Source organism: Episyrphus balteatus, chromosome 4 (assembly GCF_945859705.1).
Source record: "Episyrphus balteatus chromosome 4, idEpiBalt1.1, whole genome shotgun sequence".
In the NCBI taxonomy this organism is placed as follows: domain Eukaryota; kingdom Metazoa; phylum Arthropoda; class Insecta; order Diptera; family Syrphidae; genus Episyrphus; species Episyrphus balteatus.
The window spans coordinates 46,693,905-46,714,404 of record NC_079137.1 but is presented as its reverse complement, the minus strand read 5'-3'; the positions used below and the strand labels follow the sequence as shown (position 1 = coordinate 46,714,404).

Here is a 20,500-nt window from a genome sequence, read left to right as displayed (position 1 = left end):
AACGGCAAATTCAGGTATAAGCCACGCTTTGATGCGTTAAGTTTAAGCCACTTTTTAAGCGAAAATTGGTAAATTTTTTTCAAATTTGGAAAATGTCAAAAATTTGAATCAAAACAGTTAGCGACAAAATTGAAAATGGCACAACTAATTCGAGGGTCCCCAACGGCAAATTTTGGTATAAGCCACGCTTTGATGAGTTAAGTTTAAGCCACTTTTTAAGCGAAAATTGGTAAATTTTTTTCAAATTTGGAAAATGTCAAAAATTTGAATGAAAACAGTTAGCGACAAAATTGAAAATGGCACAACTAATTCGAGGGTCCCGAACGGCAAATTCAGGTATAAGCCACGCTTTGATGCGTTAAGTTTAAGCCACTTTTTGGAGGGTGCCTCGCTAAGTTGACACGTCAAGTTAGCGAAACAACACACTTTTCAATGAAAACAGTGAACGACAAAATTGAAATTGGTACAACTCAATCGAGGGTCCCGAACAACAAATTCAGGTGCAAGCCACGCTTTGATGCGTTAAGTTTAAGCCACTTTTTAAGCGAAACTTGGTAAATTCGTGTCAAGTTAGCGGAACAACACTCAATTTGAATGAAAACAGTGAGCAACAAAATTGAAATTGACACAACTAATTTGAGGGTCTCAAACGGCAAATTTTGGTATAAGCCACGCTTTGGTGCGTCATGTTTTAGTCACTTTTTGAAGTAAAAATTGGTAAATTCATGTCAAATTGGGAAAATGTCAAACATTTGAATGAAAACAGTGAACGACAAAATTGAAATTGGCACAACTAATTCGAGGGTCTCAAATGGCAAATTTTGGTATAAGCCACGCTTTGATGCGTCAAGTTTAAGTCACTTTTTGAAGCAAAAATTGGTAAATTCATGTCAAATTGGGAAAATGTCAAAAATTTGAAAGAAAACAGTGAACGACAAAATTGAAATTGGCACAACTAATTAACAACTAATTAACGGCAAATTCCCTCATACTTAGTTTTCCAAAAAAAAAAATTGTTTAGAGATGGTGTTTCGCTAAGTTGATATCAAGTTAGCGAAACAACATATTTTCCTATGAAATCAATGAGCGACAAAATCGAAATTATCACAACTAATTAACGACTAATTAACGGCAAATTCCGGCATACTCAAGTTTTCAAAAAGACCTTTTTTAAGAGTTGTTGTTTCGCTAAGTTGATATCAAGTTAGCGAAACATCAAAAATATATATGAAAACAATGAACGACAAAATCAAAATTACCACAACTAATTAACGACTAAATAACGGCAAATTATGCACCTAGTCCCGTTTGGATCAGTGATGGGTGTTTCGCTAAGTTGACACTCATCCCGAGGCGTTTTTTTTAACCAGTTAAGACCGGTGGTAATAAAAAACACACCTATTGATAAAAAAAATAACAAAACAAAACCATCTGCCAAAAAAAATTTAACTCAAATTTAACCAGGTCCCAGAGCCCAATAAATTTTTAATAGCTAACAATTTTTTATTCACCTCAATAGTGTCAAAAATTTAACACGAATTTAACTATTTAACGCAATTCACACACAGCCTAAATCAAAATTAGCATTCCATTTGTTTAAAATACTCTACCAAAACCCCAAATTCTTGTATGCGTTCATTAAAATCAACCTCATACAGCGGCTTCACAAATCAAAATTTCTTATAACATCTCTGTTTTACACAATGACATGACATGACAGATGCAAAAACCGAAGCAGAAGCAGCTGAAAATTCTACGTTTGGGAACAAGGGAAAGAAAAAATCGAAAAAATAATTTCGTCGAAAAAGAAAATTTTTCATATATAATTTTTGTCCAAAATAAATCGACCACAAAGTAAGTTTTTCCCCCGCTTCTTCTTCTTCACTAATCTCACAATCCACTCATTATTTTATTATATAATTCTGTTTTTTTTTTATTAAATTCAGACAAAAAAATAAAAAGTGTGTAAGAAGAAAGAAAGAAAAAGAAAAAACCCCAAGACAAAAACACCACAACCTACCCGCACAGTTTGATCCAAACGACCGACGACGACGACATACAAAACCTATTATAAATGATGGCTACACCACAGAGCCCAACTCGAATGTTCAACGGTCTTAGCGAGGACGATGCCCTCTATTCCGATGCCAAGTATGCCCACGAAATCAACGACAAGATGCGTGTTCCCAAACGCATTCGAGCTACCGGCGAATTCTCTGACGAGGATTTACTCCTCTCAAATCAAAACGGAATGATGAATTCATGGAATTATCACGACAAAATCGATATGAATGTCCCCGACAGAATTGTCGTTTTGGGACATGAAGAACATTTGGGCACACGATCGGCTCCACGAGAGATTTTACTTGAGAATTCAATTTTACCAAAAGATCCAGGTTTTATTAGGGTTGCCACACCTCCACGAGTAATCACTCTCAACGACCATCACTTCCCATCTGCGTCCGATCAGAATTCGCCCAATAACAATGGCAACTATCAAAATGACTCAGAATCCCCGCCTCCTTATATTCGAGCAGATGCTTCCGCTGCCACAATGGGCTTTCATCCGAATCGCACAAGTTCCCGAGCCGAATCCGACTCGGAAGCGGTGACTACATCGACTTCGGGTGTTGGCAAGCGTGCTATTGGCCAATATAATAATAATGACATGTCTCTGGTTAATCATAGAGAAGGAACACCAATTATGGGTGATTTGACACCACCCGAAGAGATTCTGTACTTGCGTCGGCAATTGGCCAAGTTAAATCGACGGGTTTTGTCGATAGAAATTGATAATGTGCAAAGATCTCAGAGGGAAAAGATTGTCTATTGCATGGGTTTGGCTTATTTCCTTTTAAAGGCTATTTTTTGGTTGAATCGTAACTAAAAGATGGGAGAAGGTTTTCTTATCTCCATGTTCACCCACACTATCCACTTAAAAAAAAAAAAAGAGAAGTAAAATTGTTATTAGCATTTAGAAAAAAGAAACCCACTTAAAACATAGGAGAAACCAAACTGAGATGATCGTTTGCGATAAAGTAAAATGATCGAGGACGAGCATCGGACGAACGAAGCCATCATCTCAGGAAGAAGACATCGTCATTTTTTCGGTTCATCCTTTCCATATACAAATTTTTGTTGTTTTTCCTTTTTTTTTAGAATGAAAATGTTGTAAAACTCTACTCACTTTTAGCCAGTAAGATGATTGTACTACTACGCGAGACGGACAAAGATTGGCTAAAAATGGCTAAAAAATATAAAAAAAATATTGTTGTTAAAGAAAAAACTTATTAACTTAGATATAAATCAACATAATTAAGTTTTTGTTTTTTTTTTTTAAATTCTTTTTTATGTTGTTTTATGTTTTTTTTTAAGAAAAGAAAAAAGTTGTTTCTTTTTTTTTCTTTTTAAAAACAGAAAACTAGTTGTGGCGCCAAACATGTGTCGTATTAAATTAACATTTAACACATTTTTAAAAAAATACAAATTTTCCTAAGAAAATAAAAAAATTTATTATTATTATAGAATATTAATAGCGGAAATAATAATAATATAAAAATAAAGTCTTGAATTTTAGTCACAATAAAATGATATTACTTAATAATGGTTTTAGTTTTTTTTTTTTTAAATCTATCAATTAATTCTTGTTAGTCATCGCTTTTTACTAGATTTTTATTTTTCAGAATCATACGAGCATTTAGTAACTGTATTTGACTATGGAATCTGAAGGTAATCGAGTTAAATCAGTTATCGATTCAGTTTGTTCATACAAATTCGCGGAGATCACTATGCCATACATACACTGACCGACAAAATTCTTCGTACGATTTACAAATTTCAATATTTTTAATTTCGAATATTTTTACATAATACATTCAATATGGTAAATTTTATATTTGTCTTAAGCATACGTGGAATACTATTTATATTGTATTCTTTTATTGTGCCCCATTTTTAACTATACAATTTATAAGTTCATTTAAAATAAAATAATCCAGTCAAATAAGGGTTTAACCTCGGAATGAATGTTAGTAGAAATTTTTTTGCTCAATATCTTCCTTTTGCCATTCTATAACATATCTCAAAAGTCTAGAAAAATCTCATGTCCGCTTGTCGCGATTTCAAGGTCAAATCGCGAAATGGAGATTTTCAAAATTAGCAAAAATAGGCTATGGTATTATATACACATATGATACATGATTTCAAGGTATTTTTTAATGCTGATTCCAAAAAATCTAAAATCAAGACAATCTGACGTCTCTAGTTATACCTGTTTTTCATCTGTCAACTCATATTATTATAACAGTTGCAAACTTACTCCCGAAAAACCCTTAAAAGTTATGGTAGATGAACCAAATTTTGAATGAAGATTTTAGAATCCATCATTATTAAAAATCAAAACAATCCATTACAAAAAATATATATACCTACGAAATAACGGTATTTTTTGATGGAGGGGCAAATTTTAGGATATGCACTAAAGAAGATTCTTGTTCATCTTAGGAATAAGTGCTAATAGGCTAATTTTTTCATTTTAATCTTTGTTTGGATATTCTTTAACTACCCTCAAAAATCTCATGTCCGCAAGTCCTAATTTTCTTGGTTTCAGTAGCCTTTTTTATGAAATAAAACTTATTTTTTTTATGAAAATAAACTGGGCTTTAATAAAAAGCACAAAAAATTAATACTCATTAACGTGTTTTTTGACTTAAATGATATGAAAGTGTAAAAAACAACTTAAAAAACGAAGAAAATTGTGTTTGATGCAAAATTGTGGAGAAACGGTTGTCCGCAGAAAAAAAAGTTTTAAGACAAACTAAAACTGTAATAAATTCTTGATTGGTTGTAAAAAAAATTTTTCAAATCAAACGTAGTTTGGCAAAGATAAAGCCAGATAAGGGAAAAGAGAACAAAAATCATAAAAACCGTGGTAACTCGAAAACGGGACGAAAACGAGAAAATTACCTCTTAAGTTTTTCGACTTAAAATGACCTCAGGAATCCATGGTTTTCGTTTGGGGCGGTGACTGTGGGACACCCTGTATAAACATTTTCATTGAAATCGGATGTGTCGTTAACGAGAACATCAGTGGCCCGTTCTTTTGTTAAATTAAGTTAACTTTGATTGTTGTGTCAAAAAAAAAACGTTGTTGTTTTCGTTAGATTTTGTTAGAAAATTTCAACTTTTATTTAGGAACGACTAATGTTACATTTTGTTGAACTGTCAAAAAAAAAAAATTTGAAATCCATTTTATGAATAAATAAACTAGAAAGAATTAATTTGGCACTGAAATAATTCTTTCAATTTTAATTCCTAGCAAATTGAAAGAAAAACATGATTTCAAATATGATATGAAAACAAACAAAAAATTCTCTTCTCACATCTTCCCCTCTCTTCCCCATTTAGTTGTGTTTGACAGATTAACATTGAAACTCAAGTCCAGAAGCTGAGTTGGAAAAAGTTACAAAATGTAACTATTTGACACTTCAACATTGGATTTAGGAACGATGTTGTCACGTCACGATGTTACATTTCGTAAATTTTTTCTCATTTATTAACGATGAAAGTTAACTATTGTTAACAATAGTTAACATCGGCGAATAAAAGAACGCACGACCGAAACGAAGAAATCGGTTATATGGCAAGTACCGTTAATAACGGTTTAAAAAATATTTTTCTTATTTCAAAAGTGCGGCCTTATTTCCAGCATTAGATATACATATGTATGTTTTTTTTCAGGCAAAATCATTAAAACCGTTTTTGAGAAAATTGCAATACCTCGAAAACCTGAATAAAATTGCAGATATCTGTTAAAAAACGGGTCATGAAATCACGTACAAATCTGTTCCAAGTTTTAAGCAAATATCACAATCCGTTTGAGCTCCTTTTCACAATTTTTCAAACTGAAACTTATAACGGGTAAATTGTATATTTTTATTTCAGACTTAAAGCTACAGTTATTGGCAGTGCCAACGATTGATGTCCCAATGCACGCATTATTGGCACCCCCCTGCCAATAATAAAACCACTACCTTATATGGGACTAATTATGGACACCCCTTTTAAACAACTTTAACAAATTTTTTTTTTTATAAAAAAAACAATTAGAAATATTTAATTTAGGTACTATATTGTTAAACTAAAAAAACAAGTCTTCATCCAAAAACTCAAAAAAATAGTCAAAAACGGACAGTTACCAAACAAATTCAGTATCCTTAGCAGGAACACTGCATTTTTGGCACTTTTTCACGAATATTGAATTGCTTTAATATTTCACTGATTGAAAAGAACTGAGAATGAAATAAACCTAAATAAATGTGCAGAATTGTGGATAATTAATACCTACAGATTATGAGAAAAAACATGATTTTAGTTTTTGATAGTAGTTTTTGAGAAATGCTTAATTGCATGAAGGGTGACAATAAATTAGTACAAAAATCGGGGGTGCCAACTATTGTAAACCTTACGCTATGTCGGCCAATGTATGTCTCAGTTCTCAGTTGAGATTGTTATTCCAGCATTCGTGCAAATCATAAACAGCAACGAGGTGTTGTTTTTGCCCTTCGATTTGGTGATAGTTCATACATTGAACTTAAAATGGACATACAAGTTATTTCACATTGATATTTCATATTTTTAACATATACATATACAAAATTTTGATATTTTATTTCAACACAAAAACGGTTGGTCAGAAATAGAAACGTTAATTTTTTTGTATACCGAGCTGTCCTTCGGAGCAAAAAATTCTTCGATTTCATACGAATTATGCCGGGGTGTGCTTTCGCGGGTAAGAACTCAGCGATTCGTATGAATTCGGACAAATTTCCATTCCGACGGATACCTCGATAGGACTGATGGTGATTTGTTATCGGTGAAAGTCACAAGAATCGAATTCGGTCGACGACAATCCCCACGTGTAACGCAAAACACCTGAACTTAGGCTTTGATTTTTGGAGATTTTTATTTTGACGCTAGATGGCGCGCCAAGAGGGTTAAACATTTTTCTCATTTGAAAAAAGTGGACTAAGTCGCTTATTTATTGTTCCTTTAATTTAAAGAAATACCATTCAATTATTTAATTTATATTTTTTAGACCATGGAAAAAGTGACTTAGTCCACTTTCATAACTATGGGCACAATTGGCTTGCAAATAAAAGAGGTATGATAAAAAAAAAAAACTAGATAGGCTTCCCTTTTTGTCAATATTGCCGATCCGGCCCTGGAGGTAGAGGTCAGGACATTTACTATGTTCAATAGTATGCCTTAATTTAAGTCTCCACAAATGTTCAGCTTTTACCTAATTAATTTGTCTATTTGCCTATTTTTTAAGCCAATTTGACTGGACTTAGTACCGGGAAAAATGTTAGCTGTCATTTTGTATGATCCCTCTCTATTAGTTAATTTTCAGGAAGATTCACGTTCGCAAGATACATTCCGAGATCAATAAAATCCTTAGAGATAGGCTCCATTAACATGCAGCATGCGCAACAAGTGCCAAAGCTTCCCCGGAATTTTGTACTCACAATCATCTTCATCACTAATGTGTATTATATTTTGGAACATTCCGGGCCCCAAGGTAAAAAGACCGAACGATATGGTTATTTATGATAGCTCTCTCTATTTTCATTTTGAATTTCCAAAATGTCGTTTTCGTTAAGCCTAATGGCCTAAGCTAAGGATTTATTTTGTTCTGCGTTTACAAACATTTAGCTTGACATAACATACATCGTTAAAGAAATGCATTTAAGATTTTGCACACCTTTTTACACCATCGTATTGCGAAATCACCTTACGGAGAGTTCGTTAAAACTCCCATTTTACAACTTAATAATACAAGTCATTTTAACGTTAATTACACCGGCACAAAAAAAAATGGGTTATGTACCAGACCTATCTTTCTAAATGTTTTCGGACCCTCTGAATCCGAATTTCATGTCCATTTGGCCCTGTAACCCTCCAGGAGCTGACTGTATTTTGTATGAATTTGTATTGGTTTTTTTTTGCATTTTTCTCCTGGTTTCTGGAACATGACACTTTTTTTTTGTGTGCCGGTGTTTTTTGCTCGCTTACTTAAATGGTGTCCCACATTTCATCAATCAAACCAACCAACCAACCAACCAACGGAAAAGAGAACATCGGTTTGTTTTTTTTTTCTTTTTTATTATTTTTTTTTTATATAAACTTACTAATTTTTTTCTACAAAAAAGAAAAGCATATTTATCATTTTTTCTCTTTAGTTTTTTTTATATAATACATACACTAAAAGAAAAAGAGAATATCGGTATTTTTTTTCTAAAATTATTAAACGTTTTTTTTCAAATATTTTCTTCTTTATTTTATTTTTAATTTTTTTATCTGTCTTATAATACAATGTTTAGCAGAAGAAAACTTTTCATTTTTTTTTTGTTATTAGCAACGAATTGTGGTGTTTCGAACAAAATGTAAAAAAACATATAAAGGAAAAAAATTATTAAAAACTAAAGTTAAACCAGTATTCGTCTGCAATTGATTTTTTGTTTAATTATTTTCGTCTTTGTTTTTTTTTTGTAAATTTTTCTTTTATATAAGATTTTTATAAACTAGAGAATACAGAGATAAATGATCCTGAGCGGTTTTGTACTCCAGGTTGGTGTCGTTTCTTTTATTTTATATTTTTTGTTATATTTTTGTTTTCGAATATTGATAATTTTCTAGTTTAAATGCAATTTTTTTGTTTTCTTTATTCTTTGGATGTTTTTGGAATGAAAAACAAAACAAATAAATTTAAATTTGTTAAAAAAAGAGCAGAGCCATTAAACTCGGCAACTTTATTCCTAATCAAAAATTTTAAGTAAAAAAAAAAAAATAATCGACATTCATAACAAATTCAATTTGAATCAAAAAGTATTTCCGACTCTTTTTTGTTCGTTTGAGAAATTTTAGGAAAAGAATTGTTTTTTTTTTTTTTATTTAATTTGTTTTATATTTATAATTTTATGTATTTTTTATGATCGAACATTAGTTGTCAACAGTTAAAAAAAAAACATAGATATTCCGTTTCCTTCTTGCGATTTTCGTCTTTGTTTTTGGGAGAGAAGAAACACAAACATTGTACCGCTTTTCTCTTTTTCTCTTTAAATTAATAATTAATTATATTAATATTATTATAAAATTAATTAAACAATCGTGTTTGTTTTAAAGAGTTTTTTTTAAGTATTTTATGATTTTTTTGTAACTTTTTTTTTTATTTATGTAATATTTTTTTTTTACTTTTTGGAGTGTTTTTTTTTTAATTTTTGTTTAAATGATGATGGAGGGGGAGATGAGAGATAAGGCAACAAGATGTCTATTCGCTCTCCTCATCATCATCGTCATCGGACGCATCCTTCTTGCTCTTCTTCGGCGCTGCTTTTTTCGTTGCCTTACCGCGCTTCTTGGTCGCTGCACCATTTGACTTGGAACCACCGTTGGCTTCGAATTCGCGGACTGCTTCTTCATAGTCTTCCTTGCATTTGGCTGCCTTTGCCTCCCATTCCTTTTTTTTAAATAAAAATTTAATTGTTAGTGGAAAATTGTTGGAAGAAAGGAAAAGAAATTTAAGATTTTTAATGTTTTTTGTACTTACAGACTTATCCTTCATGCCCCTCCATAATTCACCTCCCTTCTTTGCAACTTCTGTCACTTTGATGCCGGGATTTTCCTTCTTGATACCCTCGCGGGCACTGTTGAGCCATAGCATATAAGCGGAAAGTGGACGTTTTGGTCTATCACCCATATTAACAATTTTGACTGATTTTTTTAAAACTGGTTAAGAACTGAAAATATTACAATGGAAAAAAAGGGATGTTAAAATTACAGTTACAAATATTTTTATTTAATATCAAAATGATAATAATAAAAATCTCATCAAAATAATAAGGATTTTCAAAATCTAAAATGTGACGAAATCTTCTCAAAATCCACCTAATTTTGTTTTTTTTGGGTATGAATTTGCAAACTGCTTTTTTAGGACCGTTTTCTTGAACACAAATAAGCAAGAAAAATGCTTTCATACAAAAATATAAAATTTAGAAGATTTTTAAAAACTTTGAATTCAAACAAATTAGGTACCTACATGTTTTTGGTATTTTTTTTTTTTTTTTGCTCAAAGAGATGAATTATTGTAGTCACTAGTAACCCAATCATAAATCAGATCAATTTTGCTTCTCTGTAAATACACTTTTTTCTTCTGGATGTTTTTTTTTTTTATACTCATTGTTACATTTAATCAAATATGCACTTGTAGTTGGCTTATTTTTGTTTAATTTTACATTTAAAATGAAAAATGGGTTTTCAGTTTATCATAGTGAAAAAAATACAATATTCAAGTAATAGAGGTGAACTAAACGATAATTTGTCTTTCTTCCTTTCCCGGGAATCGAATTGTCTAAATTTCATATTGATCGAAATTCAAATGTATTTTATTTGGAAAAGAAAAAATGGTAAACAGTTATTTTTTGTTGCCTTTTTCGATTTCCTAACATTTTTCGATATTATTTTGAAGTATAAGGACATGCCGAAAATAGGAGTAGAAATTTATGAGGAAAGGATATGAAAATAGTTCCACAAAATCTTTCACTTCTTTCCAATCTGTTTAGCATGTGTTTATACGTGATTTTTTTTAGGATTGGTTCTAAAACTATTTGATTGAATCTATTTTCAATTCAAATTCTACGCTGTGGTAAAAAAAAACATTGCCATGAATACAAAAGTGTCCATCACTATGCCAAAAATATGAGTAAAAATCAGACCGTTTAACAATGTGGAGCCTAAATATGAAAAAGATTCCACAGACAAGTGGAAAGGATTGCAAATGGTTTTCAAATAATCTCTCTTGGCATGAGCTAACACTTGAATATTTTTAGGATTCGTTCTAAAACCATTAAACAGTCTATAATAGAAAATAATTTTCGATCACACGCAAGAAAACATTCCAGTTTATTTTTGGCATGTGTAATACTGTGAGATAGTGGCCCTTATTGCGATTGTCGTTTGTCTATCGATCGACAGTCGATCATTGAATTTTGGTATTGTGAATCTCTATTGTTAAAGATGATTTTTCGTTCGATCTTTTCATACAATTTACAATTTTGCTAACCACGAAAATCAAGTTCTTAATTTACATGAGTAAATATCATAATCAATAGAAATACACAGTACCAAAACAGATATTTATTGATTGGTTCGACTTTTATCGCATCGAATCTCGCAATAAAGGCCAGTGTTAAGACATTTACCCCCTAAATACAATGGTATAGATGTGTCTGTAGCTTGTACCGCAAGTTGAAAAATTCTCAACTTTTTGCGCTAAACTGCCGCCAACTTTTGTAAGGTTTTCCCTCAGTAAAATTTTGACAGTACTACAAGCTACACCATTGTATACAGCCAGTTAAGCCACTTATGATAGCAAGAACTCTACTTCGAAAAAACAAGTGATCGTTCAAACAGAACTAGGATTGTGATTGTTTGGTATAACCTTGCATGGAACAAAAATAAACATATTTTATTGGAGACTTTTACGTGTTAAACTTCTAGTGTGTAAAAATCAAAAATTGTATACATACATAATAGGGTGGACCAAAAAAATCATTTTTTCATTATTTTAATTTGCTCTACCGATAACTTGTTTTCTCGACACAAAATAATGCTACCCTAATTTTTTCAGAATTTTTCGATGATGTTTAGGGGTTGCGCGCACCCCTTTTATAAAAAAAATAAGCTCTTTTAGTTTTTATTTTTTTTATAGCTTAAATAATTTTTTAATCGAAAAGCTGTTTGAGTAAAAAGTATTGAGTTTCAATAGATCTACTTACATCAATTTTTCTTTTTTCAAAAAAAAATATTCTTGACTAATTACCAGGCGTTAGAAGTCGAAATTACTGATAAATGCTGGGAAAAAAGCCCTAAAACTATGTTTTACTGTTTTTTATAACGGTTAAAATTATTTTTATCGTATTCCTCATCAAATTTACTATAAAAACAGTGCTTTTATATTGCTCAATTCTTCTTAAATTGATAAAAAAAAAATAATTTTTAAAAAAGATCGTACCAAAACATGTGAAGGAAAAATATGGGAGGGTACTATATCTTAGGCGCCGAGATTTGATAACGGTATTTTGTAGAGGAGTTGAAAACGATCATTTTTTACTATGGGAGGGGTGGTCTATCTGGCTCCATTTAGACGGGAATGGCAATTTTCTAAAAAATGACTTTAAATAATAAAAAAAATATTAAAAAACAATGGCAACACTTACAGTTATGAATGATACTTTTTTCAAAAGCTAGAACTGTACACTTTATTATAATTTTAAAGTGTAGTTATTTCAATCAATTGTTTTTGAAATAATCGATTTAAAAGTAACAAAATTGGGAAAAAAAGTTAAAAAAAACAAATTAAATACTATTTTTGTCAAGATTGTGGATTACAATACAAAAAATGGCTAATAAAATAAAGTGTCACAATTGATTCCTTATCAAATACTGAAGTCCACATGTTTGAATGCTTCCTAGTTTTTGAGAAAATTGAAAAATAAAAAAAAATCTTTTTTCTCAGATTATAGTTTTTATGGCTGTTTTCGATATTTTTTCCACCATCAAAAAACATATTCGATATTCAATATTATAAGACGCTGCATCAACAACAACATCATTAAAAAATATGGACAGTTTTCAAATTAAAATTTCGTGGAACCAGAAGTACGATCTCGAGTTGGTCTGAGAAAAAAGAATTTTTTTTATTTTTCAATTTTCTCAAAAACTAGGAAGCATTCAAACATGTGGACTTCAGTATTTGATAAGGAATCAATTGTGACACTTTATTTTATCAGCCATTTTTTGTATTGTAATCCACAATCTTGACAAAAATAGTATTTAATTTGTTTTTTTAAACTTTTTTTCCCAATTTTGTTACTTTTAAATCGATTATTTCAAAAACAATTGATTGAAATAACTACACTTTAAAATTATAATAAAGTGTACAGTTCTAGCTTTTGAAAAAAGTATCATTCATAACTGTAAGTGTTGCCATTGTTTTTTAATATTTTTTTTATTATTTAAAGTCATTTTTTAGAAAATTGCCATTCCCGTCTAAATGGAGCCAGATAGACCACCCCTCCCATAGTAAAAAATGATCGTTTTCAACTCCTCTACAAAATACCGTTATCAAATCTCGGCGCCTAAGATATAGTACCCTCCCATATTTTTCCTTCACTTGTTTTGGTACGATCTTTTTTAAAAATTATTTTTTTTTTATCAATTTAAGAAGAATTGAGCAATATAAAAGCACTGTTTTTATAGTAAATTTGATGAGGAATACGATAAAAATAATTTTAACCGTTATAAAAAACAGTAAAACATAGTTTTAAGGCTTTTTTCCCAGCATTTATCAGTAATTTCGACTTCTAACGCCTGGTAGTTAGTCAAGAATATTTTTTTTTGAAAAAAGAAAAATTGATGTAAGTAGATCTATTGAAACTCAATACTTTTTACTCAAACAGCTTTTCGATTAAAAAATTATTTAAGCTATAAAAAAAATAAAAACTAAAAGAGCTTATTTTTTTTTATAAAAGGGGTGCGCGCAACCCCTAAACATCATCGAAAAATTCTGAAAAAATTAGGGTAGCATTATTTTGTGTCGAGAAAACAAGTTATCGGTAGAGCAAATCAAAATAATGAAAAATAATTTTTTTGGTCCACTCTAATACATAATGTACATAGGTATTTCGGAAACGGATTTTTATACAAAAAGTCTTGCCAATTGAAGGCTAAAATATTTTTTTAAAAAATGCACAACTTCCAGTTTAAAAACGTTCCCAGGGGTAGTTTTATATTTAAAAAGCACTTGAATTTTGTAACATAAATTTTAAAGAAATGATTGTTTTTTTACCAAACATTTGTGAATGCCGTTTGATTGTAATTACTTTGAAGTTATATATAAAAAAAAACCTGCAAGTGTATGATTTATTTATTGAGTTTGTAGTTTGCATATTGCAATTGGAAAATAAAGTGTAACAATAAGAGTGATTTGAATGGAATATTTTAAGGGCGAAGTTGAACTCAACTCTAGGATTTTTATGTTCAACTTAAGAAATTGATTTCATTCCCTAACGGCCATATTATTCAATAGTAAAATGTAAATAGTTAATTGTAAAATGTCAAAAATATCCCGATTGTAACTATGAAAATAGTTAAAAATGACTATTTTTTTCTCTGTGTGATAGTGAATATTATGGATTTGGATTTGTTTTTGATATTTCAATTTCTTTACATCCAGATGTATTTTTTAAAAAACTAGTGAATAATATGGCCGTAAAAGTTGAATTTTTTTAAAGTTGCAATTTTTAAATCCAACCACTTATTTTTATTTTGACCCCCATTTTAAGTAATTGCTCTTGTAAAAACGTATCTCATCAATAACATGGCGTTTCAATGCAAAATCTTAAGTTCGCTTACTCAATTTCTTCTATTTTCGGAAGTTGAGAAAAACAGGAATTGATCAACTATAGAGTTTATCGACATTTGAATACGTCAACTTTTAGTTAAGAAAAAACTTCACAAGTTGAATATAAAAATTCTTAAATTAAATTCAACATGTAGTTTCTAAATGATTTTAATGATTACAATATTTTATTAACTTTTTAATTTTTATTGCTATCCAAACAAACATTTTGTAACAATTTATTGTAAATTACTTACTTTTAAATTAAAAAGTAAATATATAACAAGAAAATGAAACTAACCACTAAAATTTGGAAGTGTTTTATATAAAAATTGACCCTATACCTACATAGGTAGTTCAACACAATTCTATATACAGGGTGTCCCGTAATGAGATAAGAAAATTTTGGGGGATGATTCTTGGGTTTACATATATTCTAAGAAAAAAATTGTGATGTTTTTAAACCGGGCTTTAGGTCAATGAGAACAAATATATATTTTTGTCACGACGTTTCGTTATGTCTATGAACATCATCAGGTGATGGCAAAGCAGTGCTGCCATTTCAATTTAAAAAAACATGATTTCAGTTGAAAAAACACGATTTATAAAAAAAGCAAAAACTGATAGAAAGTAAACATCCAGATCGTGACTAGGGGGGAATAAAACAAATTATTTCGAATTAATTTTAGAAAATATTATTATTAACAAAGTATCAAAGGTATAACTACACAGGGTACTTTTTGCAAAAAGTCTTAAAGTGAAAATTTTCAAACTCATTTTATGGTGCAGAAATAATAGATATTGGCTTCAAAAATTTAGTTTATATTTTTTTTTTTTTCGGGAAAAATTGGCTTCTGTAGGAAAAAATAAATGATTTGCTTTTGTAATTTTCCCACTTTTTTCAAAAGGTGGCCATTGTAGTTGTAACTTAAATTACAACAATGGCAGGAATAAAACTTGAAAACATACATGAGTTTATAATTTGTACTCATTTATGGCCATATTCAGCCCTATGATGGTAGCCGATCGGAAGAGATTTGTATCCGATTTGTACGAATTTTTCAGTTTTCATATGATTTTTACCCTTCCGACTGTAAAATCGGAGAGATTTACGAAAAAAATCTTAGGCGCGTTGAAAATTTAAAATAAATGCGATGCTATGCAGTGAACTGTCAAAATATTTGCGACGGGTTGTGCTTTGTGCTGTTTTTTCTTTCCGATTCTTCCCGACACAAATTCAAACGTGAAATATTATCCGAAAAATATAAAAACCAAAAAAAATGGGAAATGAGTGCGTTGTTTGGAAGTTAATTTTTCTTGTCAAATTCGGGTACCGTGAATACAAAAATCTTCCGATCGGAACTTTTCTCCGATCGGATATTTTTCCGATCGGCTACTATCATAGGGCTGATTATTCACTAGTTTAAAAAATACATCTGGATGTAAGGAAATTGAAATGTCAAAAATAAATCCAAATCCATAATATTCACTATCATACAGAAAAAAGTCATTTTTAACTATTTTCATAGTTAAAAATGACTATAATAAGATAACTATTTTGGATTTGGATTTATTTTTGACATTTGACAATTTTACATTCAGATGTACTTTTTAAACTAGTGAATAATATGGCCGTTAGGGTTAATTTCATATATACATACTTCATGTAGGTATTAAATAACTTATTAAAAAAAAACAGTTCATTTAGTGAAAAAGATTGTTGGTTTATAAATTGTTGGATTATAAAGATTTTTCTCTTGGATTGATAAAAAACATGATTTTGGGCACGAAAACATTAAAACATGACATTAAAACATGATTTTAGTTCAAAATACATGAAAATCATGCTAAATCATGATTTCTGGCAGCCCTGTGGCAAAGGAATCTTTATTAACATGGATAAATTGGTTACAAATTTGTTACAAACATCAAAAATACAATAGTAAACTTACACTTGTTACATTTATATTGCACTAAGTAAAAACAAAATCAAAAACTATAAATGAGCTGCATAAAGCCAGTCTCCACTTAACAAAGTAAAATTTACAAGTAACATGCCTATAGAAATTATAAAAAATTAAAACAACAAAATAATTCCCTTTAAAAATTAATATCTGAGCAATAAAAGATATTAATATTTTTTAAATGCAGTAACAAAGAATAGCATTTCTTCTAAAAATCAAGACATTACTGAAGTTTCTTATATAAGTATTAACTGAGATATTAACATTACCAAAGTAATCGTTTTCCTAAATTATCGCTAAAGGCTTTTAAATTTACAGATAGATACTGTAGAACAATTTTTTCTTAAAATATACCCAAGAATCATTCCCTAAAATGCACTTATCTTATTACGGGACACCCTGTATATTATGAAAATAAACTTATAAAAGCAAATTTATAGGAAGAAAATTTTCGGATAAAAATTTTTGAATATCGCTTTATTTCATAATAAATACAAATTGTTATTAAAATATGTAGGTACATGTACTACAACATATTTACGAAAAACTTGTTGACATAATTTAGATTGTTTTATTTTTTATATTTTGTTTCAAAGTAGGTACTAGGTATAAATTTTGTATTTAATAAATAGATCTGACTTAACAACCATATTGCAACATTTGTTTTAAATTACCAAAATTTAATAACTATTCCAATAAATAGTCTATTTTTGTAGATACATAGATAATTAAATAAAATAGTTATCTCTGAAACAATATGCCTACATATATAAAAAAAAGAGACATTTTTTTGTAATTTCCTTTATAGGTATATACCCGATTATGTATTAAATTATTCAGTATATAAAATACATAGTTAAATACAAATGCTCAAGTTTTTTTTTATAAAAACATAAAAAATTTCATCAATTTTTCTTTGTACAATAATCAAAAAAAAAAAAAAAAAAAATCCAGTCATCACCATGTTTGAAAAAATAAAATTTCAATTTCTTGTTAGAAGTACCCAAGCGTTTCTCTATGGGGTCGCCATACATATTTTTCTTCACTCTCAAGCTAAATGTAATACACACTGCCAAAGCCAATGAAAATTACTACCGCCGCATTAGCACATACAAAAAATGGCGCCAAATTCAATTTTCTAATAATTTTTACTTGAAACGCCTTAAAAATTTTTTTTTAATTATACAAAATGTTTCTAAAAACAATTTATAATATAATTTCATTTATTATTTTATATAAAAAAATGAACAAGTAAAAAAAAACTGATAAAGAAAGAAAAAAAAATCGAAATTTCAATTTCCATCACATTTTGTATGAACTACTGGTACTGTACCTTCAGTATAATATATGAGAGAAAAAATACGTACCAACGAAAGCCAAGCTGCCACCATCAGCAAACTCGTCGAACAAAAACGAACGATTATATTTTATATGAGAGAGAAGACTGACTACATACAAAATGACCGCAGTACTACACAATAATGGTGGAGATTATCAACGAGTTCGAGAAAAATGTGGAAAAAACTAGATAATTTCTATGAAAACTAATTAAATAATGTTTGAAACATAAATTCTAAATTTAATTTTCCTTTAGAAAAATCAATTTCCCTATTAAAATTGTTAATAATAAAGAAATTATTTAAATAAAAACTAAAATATGTATTCTCTCTTGAATGCGTTGTATGAAAAATTTTTGTTCGACCATTTTGGTTCCTCTATAGTCTATACCCAGCCAAAGCAAAAGCAAAGCCAACCAATATGTACTCGTTTTATACAAACGACTACCTACCACTTCTTTGGGTAAATTGGTTGGCTTGTATAGAGAAAGCTAAAGGCAGAAAAATGTATACGACGACGAGTTTTGCGCAATTTTTTTCCCATTAAAATGAAAGATAATTTTAAATATTTTATTAAAATATGTTCATTTTCAATCAAATGTAATAGATTTTAATGGATTTTTAAAAATTCAAAACGTACTTTAAGAGAAAAATGATGAGGAAAATGGGAAGTAATTTTCACGCGTGAAAAACAAAACAAGTCTCCACTCATCAACTCGAGGTAAAAAGATGGTGGAAGAAAAATTTATTTTATATGTACTGGGTACATATTTTTGAAAATCTTAAATTTTGATAAGATTATAAAAATAATATAGTAATTAGAATAAATTAATAAATAAAAAAAGTATTCTTACATTGATTAGTAGCGCTACTTTAAATTGTAGCTTTAACACTTATTTGATTAATTTTCACTTTAAATTAACTTTTTTATAGTTTTTATTTTACTTTGAAGATTTTTTTTTTTGTAAACAGGACTTCCTTCACCGGCAATGAACAGAATTGAACTCTAGTCAACGAATGTGGAATAACCGTTGGCAAAGTATCGTCGTTGGAACAAAAATCTTTCTTGGCTTGCTAGGGTGAATTTTTTGTTTCAACAGATGCTGTTTCATGATAGTGTTGTCTTGTTTTGTTATTGTTTGATATGGCTGAATTAGGAAGTGTGAAAGAGATATACCCCGTTTGTATGACCGATTTAAAGATCGAATTGAAACTGAATCGAAATTTCGATCCAGGTATATGGAAGTACCAGATCGAGGAATCGAATTGAAATAGAATCGAAAACACAATTTTTCTTTTTAATATATTTGCAGTAAAATAGAAAAATCCAACCAAAAACAAAGTGCAAGTAAAACTAGATACCATTAGACATACATACAGTGAATTTGCAAATAAGAAGACAATCACACACAATTTCCACCATAAATAATATTTCGAGTATTCAATTCATTCGGTATATATGCATATTTTCGATTCGATTCAGCTCCCCGAGTCGGATCGGATCGACAAATCCGGATTCAATTCGATTCAGGTATATATAGACCTAAATCCTGATTCAATTCCGATTCAAATCGCCATACAAACGGGGTAATAGGTAGTGGTTTTTTTTTTAAATGGCAGCTGCACTCGAGACTCAGGTGTGTGTTTGTATTGTATTGTTGTGTTTGTTAATTTTGAAGAGATATGAAAATGGATTGGTGTGTGTGTGTGTGTGTATGCGCAGCAGTGATGTGAAATTTAACTTCCCCACTTTGCCGCTCAATTTATCAACGAAAATATAATTATGTATGAGACAACAGGCGGCGCGCGTTAAAAATATATTTTTTTTTTGTGTGAAGGTGCGTGGATGCGATGGTTTATAAAGTGTGCGTCGGAAATTCATGTAGGGTACGAATAAAAATAGTGAGGTGAAAAATATAGAACAACAAGTAGGATTGTTTGATTTTGCTATTGAATATAAAAACGGATCTTCCATAAGAACTAATTTAATGCTTAATTTGGTTTTTTCTTAAAAAATATTATTAATTTTTTTTTGTCGATAGGTACATCGTTTTTGAAAAAACAAAAATTGATTTACTTAAAAATTGATTTACCATAAGAAATAAAACGTGAATATGATACATTGCGTTGTGTATAGATTTATGCGGGCATTTTAAAAATTTGTTTAGCATCAGTTTTGTGAATCTTGTTTTTGTTTGAAAAAACTGATACCATTAATAGAATTTTTGGAATGCAATAATATATTGAAACACAAAGTTTTCAAATACACGATACCAAGTTTACAGAATATTAAATAAAATATTACAGAAAACAGAATTCGGGACTTACATTATCGCGAAATTCGAAATCTCGAAAAAAATCATCAGCCCGCTTTCCAAAAAAAAAAATTAAAAAAGTCGCATATTTTCTTTCTTTTCTCGGCTCCCCATTCCGTTCAATATTAAATTTAACCTCCCAGCTCCCATTTTCTTTGACGTATCGTTTTTCAAACGGCATTCCATAACTTTTTCGACAGGACAAATCTGTAGTAGATTTTTAAATGACAAAAATGTAATAGATATCTGTCAAATCTAATGAAGTTGAAAATGCAGAATATTGGTTAACAAGACGGACTATTGGGCTTTTAAGCAATCTGTCTTTTATTGGGGTTGGGGTCGAAATTCTGTATGTTGCAAAATTCTGTATTCAAAATACTGTATGCCAAAATACTGTATGTCAAAATTCTGTATGTGCAAAATGCT

General features: G+C 29.8%; 2 protein-coding genes across 3 annotated transcripts; one reads left to right on the top strand and one right to left on the bottom strand.

The window, feature by feature from the left end:
* The first annotated feature begins 1,696 nt into the window (after positions 1–1,696).
* Positions 1,697–3,604, top strand: LOC129919519 (transport and Golgi organization protein 11). Its single transcript, XM_056000421.1, has 2 exons — positions 1,697–1,854; positions 1,947–3,604. The coding sequence occupies exon 2, from the start codon at positions 2,075–2,077 to the stop codon at positions 2,885–2,887; it is 813 nt and encodes a 270-aa protein (XP_055856396.1). The 5' UTR covers positions 1,697–1,854; positions 1,947–2,074; the 3' UTR covers positions 2,888–3,604.
* Positions 3,605–8,667: 5,063 nt separating this feature from the next.
* Positions 8,668–18,799, bottom strand: LOC129919514 (high mobility group protein D). 2 transcript variants are annotated; one of them, XM_056000417.1, is made up of 3 exons: positions 18,614–18,799; positions 9,608–9,797; positions 8,668–9,517 (listed from the first exon to the last, which is right to left on the bottom strand). In XM_056000417.1, the coding sequence occupies exons 2-3, from the start codon at positions 9,755–9,757 to the stop codon at positions 9,329–9,331; spliced, it is 339 nt and encodes a 112-aa protein (XP_055856392.1). In that variant the 5' UTR covers positions 9,758–9,797; positions 18,614–18,799; the 3' UTR covers positions 8,668–9,328. The 2 variants fall into 2 exon arrangements, with proteins under 2 accessions (XP_055856392.1, XP_055856393.1); XM_056000418.1 differs by lacking the exon at positions 18,614–18,799 and adding an exon at positions 17,790–18,039.
* Between the last annotated feature and the right edge of the window lie 1,701 nt (positions 18,800–20,500).

What these genes read in the sequence shown, in the direction of transcription:
- LOC129919514 (XM_056000417.1), bottom strand. Translation starts at nt 9,757, where the DNA reads ATGGGTGATAGACCAAAACGTCCACTTTCCGCTTATATGCTATGGCTC. An exon ending in GGGGCATGAAGGATAAGTCT is followed by an intron (nt 9,518 to 9,607) that starts GTAAGTACAAAA and finishes TTTAAAAAAAAG; the next exon opens with GAATGGGAGGCAAAGGCAGC.
- LOC129919519 (XM_056000421.1), top strand. Translation starts at nt 2,075, where the DNA reads ATGATGGCTACACCACAGAGCCCAACTCGAATGTTCAACGGTCTTAGC.